The sequence below is a fragment of the Parasteatoda tepidariorum genome, chromosome 7 (assembly GCF_982258835.1).
Source record: "Parasteatoda tepidariorum strain Cologne lab strain chromosome 7, Ptep-v5.0, whole genome shotgun sequence".
In the NCBI taxonomy this organism is placed as follows: domain Eukaryota; kingdom Metazoa; phylum Arthropoda; class Arachnida; order Araneae; family Theridiidae; genus Parasteatoda; species Parasteatoda tepidariorum.
In genome coordinates this window covers 33,177,522-33,198,729 of record NC_141761.1, presented here as the reverse complement: position 1 = coordinate 33,198,729, position 21,208 = coordinate 33,177,522, and the positions used below count along the sequence as shown (strand labels likewise).

General features: G+C 29.8%; 1 protein-coding gene across 1 annotated transcript in view; it reads left to right on the top strand.

Moving 5' to 3' along the window:
* Window positions 1-1,233: 1,233 nt before the first annotated feature.
* LOC107443943 (BAR/IMD domain-containing adapter protein 2) overlaps window positions 1,234-21,208 on the top strand; it is a 255,616-nt gene continuing 235,641 nt past the window's right edge. Inside the window, exon 1 of the mRNA XM_071183633.2 lies at window positions 1,234-1,513. Within this exon, the coding sequence (XP_071039734.2) occupies window positions 1,466-1,513 (48 nt within the window). The 5' untranslated portion in view covers window positions 1,234-1,465. The remainder of the gene's footprint in view (window positions 1,514-21,208) is intronic.

The following is a 21,208-nucleotide window of genomic DNA, read 5'->3' as shown; positions in this document are numbered from 1 at the left end:
CCTGTTCATTATTTTCAGTGCTTTTCAATTATGGTAATGATTTTCTTATTTGTCTATTCATTGTGGGGCCTCGGGGCACTGTCAGTTTTGGTTTTTCCAGTGACAACAGAAAGGCTCCTGTGTGTTTGTAGACAGTGTGTCCCCAGAAGAAGTGCTGTTCTACAAACACACATATATTTTGATTTTTACAGATTTAATGTTAGTTTGAATTTCTAAATTAAATAAAGCAAATTTGGTTTTACCTGCTTTAGGAGCTTTTTCATTTTGATTTAATCTTTTAATAGTTTAATTACATCTTTGTCTCTTTTTTGATTTTGTAAATTGAATTCATTTTCTGTTTAGATTATATTAAATCTTTAATATCGTGTTATATTTTTTTTGTTTTTCATACTCACCTCTGCCCGCAGTCACCAGGGAATACTTATTTTGGGACTCTCCTTTTTTATATACATTAATTTAGTCAGTTATCTCAAGGAATATAACACTCTCCTACCAATAGAGTGACCCGAATTCCATGGCTCGTAATTCGAATCCCAGCTCGAATTCCGCACCCGACTCGCTCCGACCACAGTGTTGACGTGAAATATCCTTAGTGGTAGGCATATCATGGGTTACAGTCCCCTTAACGTCAGGTTAACCATGGGGTTTTCGCTTTTTTCCTTTCCATGTAACTCAAATGTGGATTAGTTACATCAAAATGTCTTCCACGAAGACAAATTTCACCCGATACTTGATCTTGTAGTTCTCTTGTCTTTTGGATTTCGTTCAAAATTACAAGGCTACGGAGTTAAATATTGGTAGTCGTAAACTCAAAATTAAGCAGGCTGTCCAACGATGGTGATGAAATAAAACTTCGACAGTAAGAGAATTACACGCATTTAAGTTGCGTACTACTCATTTAAACTCGCAACTAATAATAAATAAGAATTAAATAACGTGAATAATTGGAAAGTAAATTAAATAAAAACACTGAAATATTTTTTTCCCCAGAGACTTAAAAAAAAATTTCAATTTTCAATAACTTTTTTTATGTTGAAATTGAGTTTGTCATTTATAAAAAGCATGCAAATGATTAATCACGCAGTGACAATGATTTGTTTAGCTTCAGGAAAAAATCAACATGACACCAAACTTTCCCTTAGGACATTTAAAATCAAGTCGAAACTTATTTCTTTAGTCATTCTAAATGCCTTTTCTCCTTTTCCAGTTTCGGGAATGATACCGCGAGTGCGCGAAGAAAAGGGAATCCCGTGACGTCACGGGAGCACGTGGTGTAAACCGGCGGTCCTTTCGTAAGGCCGGCACATTCTGCCTCCGGTTGTCCGGCAGTTATGTGATGTGAGTGCGCGGTGTTCGGCACCCCCTTCCACCAATCCCAGGATAAAATTGAATACGGGATAAATACCGGAGAACTTCCTCCGTCCTTAACTCCAGAACTGTTGCGTCGGTGATTATTCAGTTTATAATGTCTGATCCGGATGAGATTGCTAAATTGGTGGACGGGGCTTATAAGGTAATTTTTAAAAAATATATATCCATATATATCCTAAATAATAAAAAATATATATCCTAAATAGGAAGGGAAAAATTTATATAATGATACATTTATTGGTCCTAAATGTGTTTTGTTTGTGAATATATTAAATAGAAATGAATTGATTACTTTTTGTTCTGAATATTATTTATTATTGAGGAACATTATGTTTTATTAAAACCAATGTTTAGTAAACCGTATTGTTTTCTAAATTCTAAAAACGGTCTCAGTATATCTCAGCCGCAGTTGAAAAATATTTTTGAATTTGTTTTTTTTAAAAAGAAAAACGTATAACGGTCAATAATTTTTTGCAAAATTAAAATTTAAAGTGCTCGTAAAAATAAAAAAAAATTTTTTTTAATATAAATGTATTAAAAAATTCTTTGAGTAGCGAACATTTTTTTAAGGAATTTAACAGTAAAAAGTTGTATGTAATATTAAACTATTATTCAAGTGCGTACATAAAATCGGGCACCACTGATTAAATATAAATTATTATAAAGTTTTATTGCTTAAAAAAGAAACTGATTAAAAATGAAAAGGGCTAAGTGTCGTAATCCCAAAAAGTTAATGTTTCTTTAAATGCATCGCAGCAATCTTTAATCAGTTAAGTTTAATCATTACAAACTTTGATTTCACCAATCTTTAATCAAAGTTTGTAGTGATTGAACTTAAAAAGTATAACTTAATGCAGGGATTGTTTCTAAAAAACGGATAATATTTTTTCAGGGATTTACATTTAGGGAATTTTAATATTTTGCATTTTGATTAAAACGGTGAATAAAATAAAAACGATATAGGTATATTGTTTTTGCCATTGAGGTCTAAACAAAAAATTAATTTCTAAAAAGACATTTAAATGTATAGGGGAAAATTTTTTGTTGGGAAATTGTAACACCAAAAATTTTCATTCTTGAATTTGCTGCAACGAGATATTTTTAGAAAAAAGAAAAAAAATTTAATTTCATTAAAAAAAAATTTCGAACTGCAAAATGATTTTGATTAATGGTAAATTACTTATAATTCTTAATATTTTGTTAAATTTCTTTAATCTAATATTACTAACTTATTTTGTTCAGAAGTAACAACAAAGCATTTTTTTCTGTATTTAAGTACTTTGCCGTGAACTAGTCTAAGTTCAAATTCAAACTATTCTTTATGCAAGTCTTGCAAATACTTGTTAAAGAGAATTGTTTTTTTTTATTTGCCAATCAAAAATAAATACTTTAATATGCACTTTTATTTAATATCAATAACTTCAATAATAATATTTTTATTTCAATACATAAGTTGGTACTTTCTCAGCTTTATTGGCATTTGTAATATATTTTTGAAATATTTTAATTTCATATGACAAAATCGCAGTTGTTTTACGAATTATGCTTAGGCTTTAAATTATAAATATTTTTAAAATTTGATTCAAGTTACATTGTATAAAATTCTGGATCAAATTACGGTATAAAGTATACCGGCACTTTGGGGAAATTATCCATAAAATCAATTTTTACCGTAAAATATTATATCGCAATTTTTACAGTGATATTTATTTAATAAGAGTGATTTTGTGATTTTGCGGTAGTTATTAGCATAAAAATTACGATTAATTAGATCCGTAACATAAAAGGGCATTTATGTACATATATTTTTAATTTCTTTAAAAGCAAAATAAAATTATTACAGCTAAAATTGTTTAATTTTATATATTTGCTTGATAATGCTGCCTATCAAAATATTACACCGAATAATTAAAAACAAAAAGAAGCAGAATTATTATTAAAAAAAAATTATATACTACAGTTTCAATGAAAAGAAACTTCTCGTCTCTTTTTCAGTTAAGTTTCATGTTCTCATTTAATTGTTTTCATGTTTAAATAAATGTTAAGATGAACACCTTTAGAGTGAGGTAACACTCTAAAAAAATCATTTAATTGTTGAATATTGGATATGGATATTTTGATTTATTAGAGTTGCCTAAATCTTAAATTTTTCTATATCTTGTCTTTGTGTGGCCTAAATCGTATCATTACTTTACGTTTTTCACTTTTTAGTTTTTATTTGACATAAATTATTCCCAATTATATTTGTGATGTTTCAATGATGAAATATAGTTATTTCAGCTACCAAATAGTTTTTTTATAATCACACTTGTGCAGTAATATAAATTACTAGTTTTTGACAGATCTTCAAATGATAAGATTGAGGGTACTGTTTACTTATATGCACCACCTGCCTCCAAAAACGAAATTAAATTAAAATACGAATTCTTATTAAATAAATAACTATTCAATGGATTACCTAATGCTTAATAATATTATAAGAAATGCAATATTATGTTTTAACTGTTAAAGGTACAGTAAAAGTATATTTAAGGAATATTGTATTTAATGTGTTCAACGTATTAGCCATCAAATAATAAAATGAAATATGATATTATGCACTATAATGTTAAAGCGTGATTTTTCGTGAACCAAGTCCTCTGCTGAAATTGTTAAACACAAAGCAAACTCATAGGCCAGCACAGTGGGCCAGCATCCAAGGTTTCGGAGCCAAAATTAGTATTTCGATAAAATTTGTTTCAAAATTTCGGGGTTTTTATTTAGGGTTTTTCATGTGCAGGTAAATTGAATTCATAGTTGAAATTTTGAAGTACACTAAAAATACCCCAAAACAAACAAAATGGCGGCTGAAATAAGGCGAGCAAAAATAAAAAAAAAATAATATAGTACGTTTAAATAATTAAATATAGCAATGAAAAAATAATAATTTTCGCAATTTCATATTAAAAATGAAAAGCAAAATTATATTTGCGAAGCAATATTACAAAAAAAAAGTGCGTGGAGTCCCTCCGCGTGGAAGAAGTTAAACTTCGTAACCTGCGACGTTAATTGTAGAAGAATCAGCATTTGTAGAAGGATCACTAGTTCTATTCAACGACTCTTTTTCCTGCTCCCTAATAAATTATATGTGTATCAAAACAAACTAAAAAAATATTATAGTAAAACAAAAGTTTTATGACTTTTATTTTTATGTTAGTGAGAACCAAAACAATATGGAAATGAATGAGGGAAAACTGGATCCTACCACGTGATTTCCCGGCCAATAAAAATGTAGCGTTAAACGTTTAACGCAACCTTGTTGGAAGTCGCATAAGAAGTATAACTTCAATAACGCGAAAACATGAAAAAAAAACATAATTTTTGTTTTTCGGTATATTTAGTCCACATTTGCAATACGGACAAAATGGGGCAGATTTTTTCGAAAGAAGCTTCGAAAGTCATTCAAACATTGTAAAATGTCAAATGATAAGATATAAACCATAAGTTCGTCAAGAGTATTAACTAATCCAACAAATTGAAAAATTGTACTATAATTTCAGACTAATTACTCTGATAAATATGTAACAGTAAGGTGAAATTCCCATATATATTTCTGAAATAAAAATTTGAAAGTTACAAAAAAAATTTTTAAGCATATTTTTCATTACATTGTACTCTCGTCGGTCCAAAAAATAAATTATAATGTTTGGAATGATAACGAATACTTAATTTGGGCTGTATTAAAACTGCCTACACATATATCAGTTGAAAATTCAATGTTTGACTTTTGGCAAAAGATCATGGTCTTCTGGCCCACAGTGGCCAGGTTAAATTTCAGTGCTAAAAATATTTTGTTCGAAGTGTGTGCTTAGCGGGGAGGGGGTTACGGTAAACACGACCAGTTTCAAACATTTTCTAGAAAAAGCTGTTTTATTTTATTTTAGTTGTTTCCTATCATTTAAACTAAAATGGTGGACTTAAGGTTTATTTTCTTTAATTTTAATTTTCGTTTTCAACTCTTTCATTGTTCCTCAAGTGTAAGTTTAAGTTAATCCGTTAACTTCTTTTTATGAGGACTACGCAATTTTGGGATCTAGATAGAGTTTTGGAACTTCATTATCTTCAATGTATGAGAAAGAACACTTATGCTTTTCAAAACACTAACAGCCTTAAAAAGAAAAATAATAAATTTACCTCTTTTTCTACTACAGAAATAATTTTACCTCTTTCTTTCCAGAAATAATTTTACCTCTTACCTCTTTCACGCACAGAATGAGGTTTAGCCGCCAAAAAAAATCTGTTTAGTGAAAGATTGACAGATTAGTGGGTCACGGACAAGAAAAGCATAATTTCTAGCATAATTCTCAATTGTTGTAGATTTCCAACTGTTGAGACTCAATTGTTACCTCACTTACGAGATGAGAAACGTGGTATTGGTTGATAGTTATTTCATGATTAGTTCTCTATAATGTTTCAACACACTGGTTCAGTGTAGGTAAAATGGCTTGGAAAAGACGTGTCCTTTATTTGAAGTCAATAAGTTGCCCCTAAATCGGATTGGGATAATTTAGGACAGCATCGAGGTATAAACATAAAGCGTTTTAAGGAAGGCATTTTTTCCATCATAAAATAATATTTCGTTATCAAAACGTGAAGTACATATTAGAATAAGTTGATTAACAATTATAATAAGACTCTGTAAAAAATTACGGTAAAAAGTAACGACACTTCTTTTTGCCGTAAAATCCATTTTTATCGGAATGTGTTATGGGACGAAAAATGTAATAAATCGTATTTTTAACAGTAATAATTACAATAAAATCTCTGAATCACTCTAATTAGATAAATATTGCTGTAAAATTTACGGTATAACATTTTACTGTAAAAATGGGTTTTACCGATATACTCAAAGTGCCTGTAGTTTTCACTTTGCGATCTAGAATTTTTTACAGTAAATGTTTCGATTTTGGAAAGTAGTTCTGAGGGGGAAAATATTTTAGGCGCAATGTTTCTAACAGCTTCATTTCAAGTTCTAACCTTGACAAAATTTTAAATCAGATGTAAGAAATTTTAGCTTCAGACAAATTGCATAAGTTGTTCAAACCTTTCCTACCCATTATTTATAATTATTCCACTTTAACATAAAAAAGAAATTCTGCTTATTGCATTATCAAAATCTTCGACAGCGATTCTTCAAAATAAAATTTATAATAGCTGGTATAAAATAGTTGACTTTATTTTCGCCAATTACTATATCTACAGCTATAAATTTCGAGTTTAAGTATATCTAATCGGTGGCTGACTTTTCTGTCTTTTTTCCTTTTCTCGTTTTTTGCGATAGTTTTATTGCGAAAACAAACTATTCCATTCAAGAATCCTTGGCAATAACCTTTGAGTGTTTGCTTAGTTAGCAGAAAAGTTGAAGCTGCAGTAAACTTCGAATCAAGTTAGAATTTTTTTAAGACGGCTTCAAATTTATGACTTGCGTTGAAAATGATAAGTCCGGCGTTGTGAAATAAAACGTTAAATTTTCTAAATCTAGGTATGCAATCCTCTGCAACTAAAAAATAAAGAATACATAAGGTAAAGCCTGAAGTAAGTGATCAAGAAAATGTGAATTAACATTTCCCAATTAATAACAAAGCAGTTCACATATATGCACATTTATTGTTTCCTAATTAGGTAAGCCATTTAAAATTTCGCTAAAAAATTTAATTTTAAATATTTTCCTGAACATCGTATCTTGTTACACCTCACGAGCCCTTGTGAACCTCCGGCAAGTAAACAATCTATATTATATAAAACGCTAATACGTACGTATGCATCAATAAAACCGATGATATTTCTTTTCTCGCGTTGGCAACAGTTTTCATTTTTAATTGATATGCTTCGGCGCGCAAGAGCACGTAGTGAGCATCATATGGCTAATCTATATTATATAAAACGCTAATACGTTTTAATTGATAGGCTTCGGCACGCAAGAGCACGTAGTGAGCATGATATGGCTAATCGGGTGAATTCTCACCGAATTATCAACCGATGCTTTACATCCGGCTTTCAGTACTATTTCATATTGTTTTACAACACATTGTTTCAGCCCTCTGGTGGGAAAGACTTTAAAACAAAACTTACAACAGTTATTTTTCTCAACAACTGAAATTTAGAATAGTGTGATTAAGAAAAATATGTGAACTGTTTGCAATTTCAAATTAATATTGAAATGCACAGGTTTAGAATTCTCTACAGTGAAAAGTTTTCGGAACTTCAGTGTTCAAAAAAGTATACAAAAGCTAGACGTTAAGAACGTATCCAATGAGCGAGCAAAGCGAGCATTGGATTGCGAAGCCATCCGAAATGAACTGCGAAAGCAGTTCCGGGGGTTGGTGAGCTCCAGCGAGCAGGGGGCGAAGCCTCCTAGTTATGTAAATAAAACAGAATGCAGTAGCAGTTTTCTGCATGGCAGCTTTATATTAACTTTTTTCTACAACCTGAAAATTTTAGAAATTTAAAAATTTTGGAAAAATATTCATTCATACAGAAAAATGCTGACTTTGAAATAATACTATAAAATTTCAGTTGGGTACTTGCATTCGAGAAGAAGACGATCTCTGATACCCAGACTCTGGAACTATGACTTTAGAGCCATCTGATCATATATAAACAAGATGACGTGTTAAAGTCGAGCTAAGTTTCTCCACATAAATTTGAATACTAAATAACATGAAGTTAATTAGTATTAGTATTATATAGTATTAGTATTAATTAGTACGAAGCCGTATCACACATCGAATTTGTTAAAATATAATTCTTTCTTGTGCTAGTCTTTTACTTTACTTTATTATTATTTGCTTGGATTTATTGTTTGCTTAGATATTTTATTGTAACCGTGATATATATTTGTTTTGTGTACATGGCAACTTCAATGTATAGGTAGTTTTTTTTTCATTTTCTTCATGTCGTCGTATTTGCCGTTGTGTTAAGTAAGAAATATATAGCTAAAGAATTGAAATCTTTCATGAATTGAAGAGAATTGAATGTCTCACTTAAGAGAATTGATACTTGACGGGCTTGGCTCACTAGAAATATAGCGGAAAGAATAGTTGTTAACGTAAACAAATGCCACATTTTAACAATTCATCAGGATCGAGATACCCACACTACGTCACTTGCAGGTATTGCATTGTATGCCTGTAAGTAATGTCATCGTGAGTAAATCGTTGCAGTTGTCGATTCAAAAGCCAATTAGTTTTGATGCACATGCGTGTTTATACAATTAAATCTGATTTAAATCACATGGTTAGTTTCAAATTCCCAATTTACTGATCAAAATAAAATAATGAATTTTCTTTTACCGGATATAATTTGTGTTCTGTATTCATCTTTATTCTTTCAGTCATTTAAACCGTTGCTTTTAGCTTGCTTTGCCTTAATTTTTTTTAAAATTGTTCTAACTTCTAAATTTTCCATGTGTTTTCACTTGAATTTGGAGTGTGGGTCAGTGTAACCATTACCTTATCGGATATAAAGTAGGCTTAATAAAATAAATAATGTAAAATGTATTTAATATACTGAATATTTAAAAATGTATTTCATATTCTAAATAATTTAAAAAACGTTCTCATTTATCTAATAATTAATTTAAAATGCAGTTATGTTTTATATATTAAATTATATACTAAATTACAAGTCTCAGTTTTTTAAAATTGATTCTTAGAAGTATATAAATTAAAATATATTTTAAATCTCACTCTTTTGAATTATTTTCATCCTTGTGAAAATGATTAATATGTTTGGATGAAAATAGATTCCGTTACAGTTACAAACATTGCAAATTTAATTGATACAGCATGAAATAAAAAAAGAATAATGATGGAAATCAAATAAAGAATATAATAATTTAATCTTGTATAAATCTGAAAAGGAGTTTCGAAATGCATAAAAAACATTTGTAATCAATGCAACGAGAAAAAAAAACAAGTATTTTATCAGTTGATTAAATTATTTCATGAATTAGCAACATATTTAAATAAAATGAAATTAAATATTTACAATGTTACTTTCTTGTTAAATCGGAATTGAATTCATTAGTAAAATTAAAAAAAGAACTATTTAACTTATCTCTCTGTTGTCAGACGAATGTTTATTTTTAAATTTAGATTTTTATTTGACGATTATATAGTGGCAACACTTTACAAAAGAAAACGATTCTTAACCCGTCAATTTGTTCTTGGCATAGTTGAATTTATTTGAAAAGAACTCATTGTAATTAAGTTATAAAGCTGTTTAGATAGAGAATTCCTTATAATAAAATGAATAGTATTTATTATTCCTTTTATTTTTGCTTAAAATAAATTTTCAACTTTCTATCAATTTAAAAATTTGCAGATGGTAAATTTCATCAAATGTTCGAGAAAGCATAGTTGAAAGGAGTTCTAAAGTAAGTCTAAGGTATAAAATAAATCAATTTTCTATTTTCAAGTATGTTTTAGTTTTCTGAAGTGCTTGTTAGTAAATTGTGAGATATTTGTATCAACTACTAAAATAACAGAATGAAATAAAACTTTAAGAAGACGAATTTTTTCTTGTAGATAAAATAGATTTTTGTCAGTTCTACAACAAAAGGTTTTAGTTTCAATTTTCCAATTTTTAGTTATTAGTTTTTGTCGCTTTGTTCCACTTTTTGTCGCTTTTTTAGTAAATGTTACAAAGTGGTCATCAAAAATCTATAAATAAGGAGACACTTTGCATACTGCATTTAGGAAACAATTATGGATTGCATTGGTATCAAGTTGACAGCTTCAGTTAAAATGTGAGCACTTTAGCCGAACGAAAAGTGGTGGAAATTTTGATAAATAATAAATTTTATTTTTTGATCGAAAGGAATGATTAAATTTGGATAAAATTTCATTTCGATAAACTAATGGGGTCAGAAAAATGATTGAAACGTGCACGGTCATCCAACACAAAATTCTTGTTCAGGTTTTAATGCTATTATTCAGGGATGTTGAAACTTTTTCTATAATGAAGCACCGCTGAAATTAGAAATTCAACTCGAAGGGTGAAATTTTATTTGTTGTTGTTTCTTATGCCACTTACCAATTAGCTAACAAACCTGTCTGGTAAAACCAAGTGAATTTAAGGTAGAAAATGCTTTTTTTTTTAAATTTTCAGTGAAGCCATTTATGGCCAAGAATACGTCTTCAGCCACACACATATGCACATTTTAACATATTAAAAGGAATACCCATTCTTACATCCATTCAAACATCCACAGATTGATTTTCTCTGGTTCAGGTCCAAATTGCAATCTCCAATTCAGTACCTCCAAAGGTACTGATTTGTTTTGAGAACTTGGAGGATTTTGTGAGCGGCAGATTTAAGGTGCACTAGTCACCATTTACTGTGCGGGGAGTCTGGAGTCTGCCGTTGAAAGGGAACGAACTCACGACCTCTTGGACTAAATTGTATAAATTGTATTAATTTCAAATGGAACAACAAAATAGCATTGAGTGTACACGATTGGTCTGCCATTTACGCTTGCATAATTTTTTATTCCACCGTTTGAATTTTTGTTTTGCACTGATTTCACGCTCCAGTCATAAAATATGGTAAAAGCAATCTCAGCTTCTGTCTTTTATTGAAGGTCCAAAAGTTATCATTCAAAAGTTACAAGAGTGATCTTTTTTCTCTTCTTTTGCTGACTGTATTTTCTGGACTCTAGTTTATACTTCTTTCGAAAAAAATTCAGTTTACCTTCGCAGTTTCTGTTTTTTCTGTCCAAGTTTGACCTTTCAGGATGATCCTCCTCCCGAAAATATCAGTTCTATTGGAAACATTAATATTTTTTTTGCAAAATTTACATCAAATTAGGCGCTGAAGTTCATTATCAGCATTTTCAGTGAACTTAGCATTCAACTTGTACGAATCATAATATGAATTTTTTTTTGGCGGAATTTGTATCCGAAGAAATAGAGCTATACTGTCACATTGAATTTCAACTACCATTTTATACACTCAATGTCTTACCTGGTCGATAAAAACAATTTCTTTTTTACTTACAATTTTAAAGCATGCATAAAAATATTTCTAATACTAAATTCGCTCTACTTTTCTGAAGCACTGATAATTATTTTGCAGAACACTAAGTGCTTCGCGAAGAACCATTTGAGAACTTCAGCTCAAATTAATGAAACAATGATTGAAATCTGTATTTACGATAAATTTCTTTTGGCCATAATGTGGTAATAGTTCTGTTTTTTGTGACCATGTTACATTTAAAACTTTTAATGTTATTCAGCGCAGAGCTGCAGTTAAAATTTAGGTACTATATATTATCGTACGATAGTCGAACTTTCGATTTGCGATTACATATCATAAATTTTTTTGCTGCAGTCACAAAACAGGAGATATTTGTATTGTCATCAGTCACTGAAAATTTGAGTATTCTAGTTGGAAAGAGTAATCGAAATTTCATATGCAAGTTTCTGCTCTCAAAACATTTAAGCAGATTTTTTAAAAAAAAATAGTGTCAAATAATTCTTATAAATACGAGAGAAGATATTTTTTGAATTCAAGTTTATAATAAAGAAAATAAATCTAAATTATTTCAAATAAACTGAAGTCTCTTAATTCCGTTTATGTTTGTAATAAATTGTGAAAAAAAAGGAGCATGAAATTTCCTCAAATGAAAGAAAGAATAAATATTTATAATTTTAAGCGAGAACTAAGATAAATTTCACTCAGCAATAAAAACTGTTCCTCTAGATTTTTTTTCACTTCTGAAAGCTCAGAATAATTTAAATGATGCATTTAATTTAGAACACTCTTAATCGTTCTCCCACGAGGAACTAAATAATCTTCTAAAAACTTTTACAATGTTCGAAAAGAAGTATCAGGTATAAATTAAAAGAAATAATGTTTGGATATAAATTTGTAGTAAGTGAGGGGAATTTAGGATCGATAAAACGCATAAAGGAATCCGAAGATAACTTTGAACTTTTCTCGAAAAATATACGGCTTCAAATATACGGCTCGGGATAAATTCCAGAATTAATTGCAGTCGTAAGATTCTCTCTTAAAGTTACAAATGGAAGTGCTTAAAAGATTTATCAAGAATAAATAGTCCGGCATTTAAAATGTTATGCTTAAGTGTGTTTATAAATTTGTTAATGGCTGAAAAAGTAAATGCTTATTGTCTTTGTGACGTCGTGAAAATTGACGAGAAGGTATTTCCCTTTATTTTATGTCTTTTATTTTAATTTATGGAAATAAATAAAAAGATGGCATGTTTCATTATCGCTTTTACAGTGAGTAAAGGTTAAAGGGAAAAATAATGAAGAGGCGAATACAATAGATAAAGAGTACTTAAATTTGATTTCGGTTGAATTATAATGCTAAATGAGTATGTAATAAGTTTCAGAAAAAGAAAAATATGAGTTAAAAATGAATCTTTCTCCTTTATACAGTTTCTTCATTGCTAAAACTATGAACACGTCGTACTTTATTTTATAACCATCGTTGAACATCTCATCCAATTTCCGGGCTTGTACCCAATCCAAAAGAACTCTGGGATCAAGTACTGTAAAAAAATCGCCTTCGTTTAGGATTGTTTGATGGAACTAACCCGCACTTGCGTTACACGGTGAGGAAAACCACGAAGATCTCCCACGGTTAGCCTGATGGCAAGAGGACTCTCACATATGATCCATCTACCACTACGGATATTTTACGTCAGTACTGTGGTCGGCTCAAGTCAGGTGCGAAATTCGTATCGACCAGCCATCGCTGGGATTCGAACCCGGTTTACTTCATTGGAAGGCGAACGCTCAATCCTCTGAGCCACCACGGATCGAGCACATGTCATAGTTAAAATTCTGTGCTTCGTGTTAAAATTGTAAATTGAAATGTAACAATTTTAAATTCAGTGCTAAAAATGTTACTTATTAATGCCAAAGTACGGACAAACTGGCATTCACATTTCCTTTACGCTGGGATAAGTAATTTGAAAATGCGATATTGGTGTATGTGGGTGATTCTTATTAAACATGACATTTCGGATCAAAAAATTTCTTCAAATTTAAAGTCTTCAAAATAATCTAAATTTTTTTTTTGCATACTTTTTTAGTTACATTTGTTAATATCTTACAGACAGCAGTGTAGTTTATTGACATTTGCTCGAGGAAAAAAAATAGAAATTCACCAAATCTTGAATGCCAGGAAAATGACATATTAGCTTAGAAGTTTTAAAAGCAGTCATTTTAAGTTAATAGTAAGTAACTAAACTTAAGCCTTTACGTTAGATGGACCATAAATTGCTTAAATTTATTCTTTTTATCCACTGTTGGAAGAATATAATTTTTTGGTTGCTGATATGTACAGAATAAAATTGTGTATAATAATCAATCATTAAATAAATAAATAACTTTGATTACATCCAACCATATTACAATCATACAGAAACTTGGTATTAGGTTAATATTTGCTTTTCCTCGTTACACTATTAGCAGTTAAAAAGAATTTCTGGTAATACTTCAATGTCCTGAAATTTATAAGCCAGGAAAATGACAGCCAGGATAATGCCAAATTCGCCATTTTATGGCATATAACTTGACTTTAATTTAATATTTTGGCCTAAGACGTTTACATTCTGCAGAAAACAACATGATTTCTTAAAATAACTCAGATAAATCTATGTAGTTTATGTTATTAATGACTTCAAGAAGCCAGGAAAATGACAGCATAAAAACCTACTCACCTTGAGCAATTTTTTGAAATAGATTTTGAACCAGAAAATTGGTTCTTTATTCATGCAACAAGACATTTTCATATAGGAGGGTATCTGTGACTCAATTCAAATATTAGTACATCCATAGCGAAAGAATTTGCCTTTTTCATTTTGTATTTTTTCATCTTAATAGTGTATATGTAATGTAATAGTATCTAATCAATCTATTAACATAAGATATTGATTGCTGGCTCTATCTATTTTGGTTATAAATGACTAAATAAAATTAGCCAGGAAAATGACAGATTTTCTTGGGACAAACAAATTATTGACAGAAAAATTTATTTTAAACGAAGTTTTTGTAAATAATACCCTCTGCGTATATTCTAGAAATGCTTACACCGGTTTAGATAAAAAAAAATTTGATATTGAAAAATTTATGGGAAGTTTCGAAGCTAGTTATTATTGGAAACATTGTTTGGGACATGCCAGGAAAATGACATTTTGAAGTTCAGTAAAAATTTTTATCGATGCAAAACAGTCAATACTAGTGCAAAGTCATTTTAAAATGCTAACAGCAATGCAATTTATTAATTTTTTTAAGAAAAAGTTCTTTTAGTATTAGATCTTGGTGCAAGGGACAGTGAATTGTCATATTTCGTGAGAATCACCCATATATTGCCATTTCCTACAATTGAATTCTGTACTTATCTTCTCTCTGAGTCAATGTATTTTACTAGCTAAATTAATTAAGTGGAAGCTGCTGATATTAAAATAAAAATTGAAAAATTTTATTTTTTTAAAGGCAGTATAGAAAGTAATATAAAAAATGCAACAGAAATAATAAAAAAAAGAAACTAACAATTATGACGTCAAAATTTTGCCCACTATACTTTAGCACTAAAATAAAAAAATGAAGTATTTCTAAAGAATAATTCTATATAATCATTATTTTTTTTTGATTATTTTGTATTCTTATTCGTATATATTTATTTGTAAGATAGTTTAAAAAATATTAATTTGGATTTCAGAATGAGTAAAATGAAATAGCTGCGATTCATATGACGTATTAAGAAAGGAAAAACATGCTAACGGTTCATTATTGCAGTAAATAAAAGAACTGTAATTCCAAACTGTGATAATTTACTGCATAAGTTTCCCCTTTAACAATTTTTTTCGGTACAACCAAATTCAGCACAGCAAATCACCATATTTTAAATTTTTTTTCCTTTAAAATTCTTGCATTGATTTTCTTCCATTGAAACAACAGGAAGAAATGGAAGGTAGAATTTTCTTTCTTGATTCGCCCTCCAGTCACGTGGTTTTACAATGAGGACAAAAATTATTGTCATGTGCACTCTATATTTACATTTCACCTCCATGGTGCCACATAAAGTTCTCTGAAATTTTATGCAACGTAACTCCATAAAAAAATTTGAAACTTTCACAAAAACTTTAAATATTCAAATGACTAACTTAAGCATACTAATTAATTTTCGCAGAGGCTATTTTAAATTACGAAAAATAACACCCTTTCTTGGAATACGCCTAAATTTATTTTCGACGGTTTTAGAATTTGAACCCTTTAAAAAACGGGAGAAGCCGCGATTATGAAAATATGGTCCGAATAGTATAGTCAGAAGAATGGTCAGAAGTTTCGACTCTTAATTGTTAAATTCGGAACTATTTCTGTAAATCAAAAGCAATTTGCATATAATTGTAGAACTCAATTATCCAATGATAATTTCATTCAAGAAATTCATTTTTAATAAGAAATAACTATTTGTCATTATTGAATTTAATAAAGGTCAAAAACCTTTTGAATTGCATATTATAATATGAAATGTAATATCGAAAAACAAAAGTAGTTGAAAAATAAAATTTTAAAATTACGTCTTATTTAAAAATTTATTAATCAGTAACTGTTTGGCTAATGTCGTTCAAATTTTAGATTTTGTAAATCTGAAACACACGTAAAGTCCTTCCGTAGCTGTAGTTATGTTCAAATTTGTTTGCTTTCCAAATCAAAAATTCTTGACCATTATTAAATTAAGAAATTAAAACTATTCAAATATCTTAGGAAAATTGCATGTATCAGATTACTATTAGATAAACGAGTTTTACAACTATGAGCATATTTTAATTTTAATTTTATTTTTGGTTCGTATTCGAAGTCCAGAATTACCGTGCATTCTGGAGACTTTTTTTAATACACAAAAACTAAAGTAGACATTCAAAGGTTCGAACTTTCAATTGGTCTCGAGACAAACAGTTTCCAATTGCCTATCATCTTTCCATATCACTAAACATTTTATGACAAGCATATTTAAAATAGTAATGTAAGTGGTTATTAAGTAACTGTTATACAATTACTATACTAACTGTTAGACAATTACTATAAGCAGTTAAAAAAAGTTCTACTTACTTTTATTATAACTTTTGTGTAAAATGTGTCCACACAATGTATGTAATTAAAATAATGAATTCACAAATGCTAAACATTATTAGAAATTAAATTTTTGCACTATTATTAAAAAATCCCCCCCTTGGGTGAAAAATCTTATATATATAATTCTTTTACGTGGCTCCCAAATTTTGGCTGTATTTCTTTTCCGCCGGTGGCAACGTTTGCTTTGTTTTGTTTACGTTACTATTTCTCTTACACGGTGACAGAAAAAAGCCTCATTACAAATCCCCGAATGGCAACGCTAGAAAATCGACCAATGATTGCCGCTAAAAATGTCACATGCCAAATCTAGCTGAGATGGCTCAGCATATAGCGCTTTTAAAAACGGAAACTGAAATAACCAGAGAGAGCATAAGCAGGTTTTTCCATTGCAATTCACTTATTTAAATTTTTAATAGACTTAATTATAGCCAAAATTTTAACCTTTTTAAGGAGATATCAGTTTTAGAAATTTTATCTTAAGATTTTATACTATAGCACATTTCTAATAGGTTTAACTAGAGCCCCTGGGTTTAACGAATTACACGTCATTTATTTGAATTCAAATTTATTTTAATGACTTAGTATTTACTAAAAAGATGTAATTTTTTTTAAAAAAAAAGTTGTTATATGGATTTGTATGATTGTTTTGAATTCTTAGAATTTTGTGCATTTGCAATCTACCGAAGTCAGTAGCGAGCGAATCGAGCTTGGTTTGCGAAGCAAACCATTTAAGATTGCGTAGCAATTTTCGGGGGTTGGCGAGCGTTAGCGAGCAGGGGGCGCAGCCCACTAGTAATTTACTAAAAATTCAAGAAGCAGAGTTGTACATGAAGTTACAATGGTAGCAAAGCAAAATGATTTCGTTTAAGTTTTATTCCAATAGAATCGGAAGCTAAAGCAGTGAATCAGAGTACAGTTAATTTGGAATCTTTTAATTTAATGATTTTTAATTTCGTTCTTACAATCTGATAAGCATTAAAAAGAATGGCTATCAAGGGAGTAGGTGAGAGAAACGGGCAGTAGGCAAAGCTCACTTGTTAATATTATTTTTTATTGCTCTCAAAATCAAATTTATTATGAAAGAAAAACATGTATTATGTATTTTTTCATATGAAAATCCTGTGGCAAGCTGTTGAGAAGTAATTTAGTAGTATTTATTCTGTGATGCTTGATGTCTTTTCCCCCAAACGAAAACAACAGCAGAAAAAATGCCTTTTGCGAGTAAAGATTAAATCAAAATTATTTAAATATCAGCGGACACAAAAATATTGGAAAGCAAAGAAGAAAAAAAAGTCTGCATTCGAAACAAGCTTAACACTTCCTTTACAAAATGATAGGAAAAAAAATCTCTTTTCTCTTTATGAGAATGAGGGAAAAGTTACGCAAAAACCTTAGAATGAAAAAGAGACCCAGGGAAACATCCTATTCCTTTTCTGATGGAATATCGTGATCCCATTTTCATCTTCACTGAATCTTAGCATGTGACGTCACGGACTGGGGCCCGTCACGTGACGTGTGTCGGGTACAACTTAATTTTTTTTTCTTTTTCTGATTGCTTTTGTTTCCATTTCTTTCTTTGCCTCTAGTCTTGACAGGTTCTCTTCCCCTTTGGCCCCTGAAGGGGATCGGAGAAAGAGTGAAAAAATAAAGTAGAGCGTGTGTGGCTGCATCTTTGAGAGGGAGAATGGAAAGGAAAAACCTGAGATTTTTCTCAAAGGGTGGGGGAGGAAGAATTGTCATAACTGAGGACGAGTTTTGGAGGCACTGATAAAATAGAAGGTATTTAAATGAGTTTATTTCTTTTTCTTTTTGCCCCCACCTCTTCTAAACTTATTTATTTTGACAGCGAACTTGCTTGAGATATACGAGAACGATAAGACCATGTGCGTGCATTCGAAGAATATTTTCAAAACAGCCTTGTTTTTTGAGGTGTTTTCCCGCTATCTCTTCGCATTCGCATATTCCATCAACTTTTCCCGGAAATTCTAATAATATTTTTCTATTTGACTGAATACGAAAAAAAAAAAAACTTGTCTGATTTATTCCTGTTTTTGAGATAGATTGTGTGTTCATAAAACTGTACTGGAACAATGCAAGTTACGATACAGATTGTAAAAAAATTGATTTAGAGTCATTAGTACATGCTTTTCATGACATTTTTTTAAGTGTCTATTTCTATAGGAGTTTAAATATAGCTGCACTTGATTCAAGCTACAGTTTTAATCTCATAATATTTTTTTTCTCAGTGTGCGTAAAAAGTAACCTATCATCATTGTATACTATTAATTGAAAATGGTTTCTAAAATACTTGATAACTACATCATGATACTGGAGTTAAGTTGGAATCCCTCCATACTTTTTACATTTCTCATCAAAAGTAAACCAAACTATGCTGACTAGTATTATACGATGCGAATTAAATGGTATTGAAAAAAAATCGCACTTTTTCAAAGTGATTGTATTTTTGTTCATAGTGCGACTTAACATAGCATTGATAAATGAAATTTGTCTCTGTTTAGTAGAAATGAACTCAGGAATATGTTTTTAAAATGACTCTGAAAAATGAATAATTCCCTCCGGGGTTTCGAAGCGTTATAATGAAAAAAAGAAACATGAAATTATTCCGAAACTATTCAAGTTTTACTTACATACATTACAGGTGTTCTATGTGTGAACCCTTGGTCACCACACGGCATACATTGCGATAGTCCAGTTCCTGCCCGGAGGGAATTATGAATAACCTTATATATATATATATATATATATATATATATATATATATATATATATATATATATATATATATATATATATATATATATTGCCATCAATACCAAAATTTCAGTGCCAGTTACAGTGAAAAAAATGTCCCGAAACATTCTTTCACATGCTGTTTTATAGTTAGTTGGCATTAAAAATACTTATTTGTCCCAATTAACATTTAACCTCAAATACTCGCATTTAATAAATAAAAATAAACACACATATTTTCTATTTAACACTTTTAGATCTACTCATATTACTATAAAAATGGAGTATGACTCAAAAAATTAGTTTTTGGTCTTGTTGAATTAAATATTATATAGGAAGTTAACAATCTAACATTTCTTTAAAGAATAATATTTACATATTTTATATATTAAACATTTAAATACAATTTCAGTCATTGCTCAGCATTCGTTTTTTTTTAAATATTTTTTCTTTATATAAAACTAGAATGAGAAAGAAACATGCAATAGTTGGAGAATAGAAGAAGAGTCTGCAGCTTTTCGATATTCCACTCCACTGCTTCCTAAGCACATTTTCAATTTTTTTTTCTCTTCAAATATTTTTCGCGAAATATTTTAAGCATTAGTGTTGTGTTTTTCCCCCCGTCGCTCCCTCTTCCATAATGTTCACGGTGACAATGCGGGGGGTTTTTCATTCTAAGTTTAAGTGTCTGTGTTCTATGTTTTAAAATATGGGATCGCAAGACATATGTTACGAATGACAATGAGTAACCATTTATTTTATGCTCAGCGCCGAAATTTTTATGTTACACAAGATGAGAAAAATGTTTACTCTGTTTTAAAGCACAATGTTATGCTTCTTAAAAGTTAAAAATCAAATAAATAATTTTGCTTACCATCCTCACTTTCAGATACCGAATTTAAACTCAAAAATCATTTGTTTGTTTCTAGTCACTTATGCAGACGATTATTTAATCAGTCGGTACATTTTTATTAACTCTTTTTCTTGTCTGGAACAATAAAATCTTGCAATTGAAATTTCAACCCCTTTTAGACTAGTTCGAATGCTCTTGTAATTACAGTAGCTCCGTTCTCCCTTTCTACCGTCAAATTCAATTAATCTTCAATCAAAATTTCGACCACTTAAGATTTGATAAAGCTTTAAAATATTATGTACAACATCACAAGCTTCAATTCTTTTTTCTGAACGCTGAGAGAAAATTTATTATCATTCTAAGAAATAATGGCATTATTTGTTAAATACAATGTAAATATGTTATCAAGAAAAAAAAATCATTTTTTTCCAATAATAACCTAGAGTAAAATTCTTTAATTTTTAAAGTAATAAAAAGAATTAATTACAATAATGCATAATATTTCACCATCAATAATTGTACACTTATTGGGATTAATCTTTCAATAAATTGTCTTTTCAATAAATAGTTTTTGATTTGCAGTTGTTTTCATCATTTACATAGGAATTCTGAACATGCATCTCAATTAGTTAAATTCAGTTTTGCCAATATGAAAACCTATACTTCCAAACTTTTATCGTCTGTCAGGAAAAATCAATCGTTTGTTTTTCAGACGATGAATGAAACTGAAAGGAGTATTTAGCCACTACAAAAGTGGAGAGCAGCCCTTGGGCTTTTATACACACTAACAAAGAGTTGTAACAAGTTTTCTGCGTAGTGAAGGCCCTTTTCGATTGTTTTCTTTCTTGCCTTTGCTAGGGTGATGTATTGACAATCGATACAAGTAGAGTGAGATTCTTTATTTGTTCTGCCTTCCAGTTAAATCGTTGATCCGTCAAACCACCATCTCTATGAATAATATAAGAAATTTTTTAATCGGAAAACTGTCAGAAGCAATGTTTTCCTGAATGACTAATAGAGAAATTTTCAATATAATTATTCAATATTTTCAGGTAATTTGAAAGAAAACAAACGTTTAAAA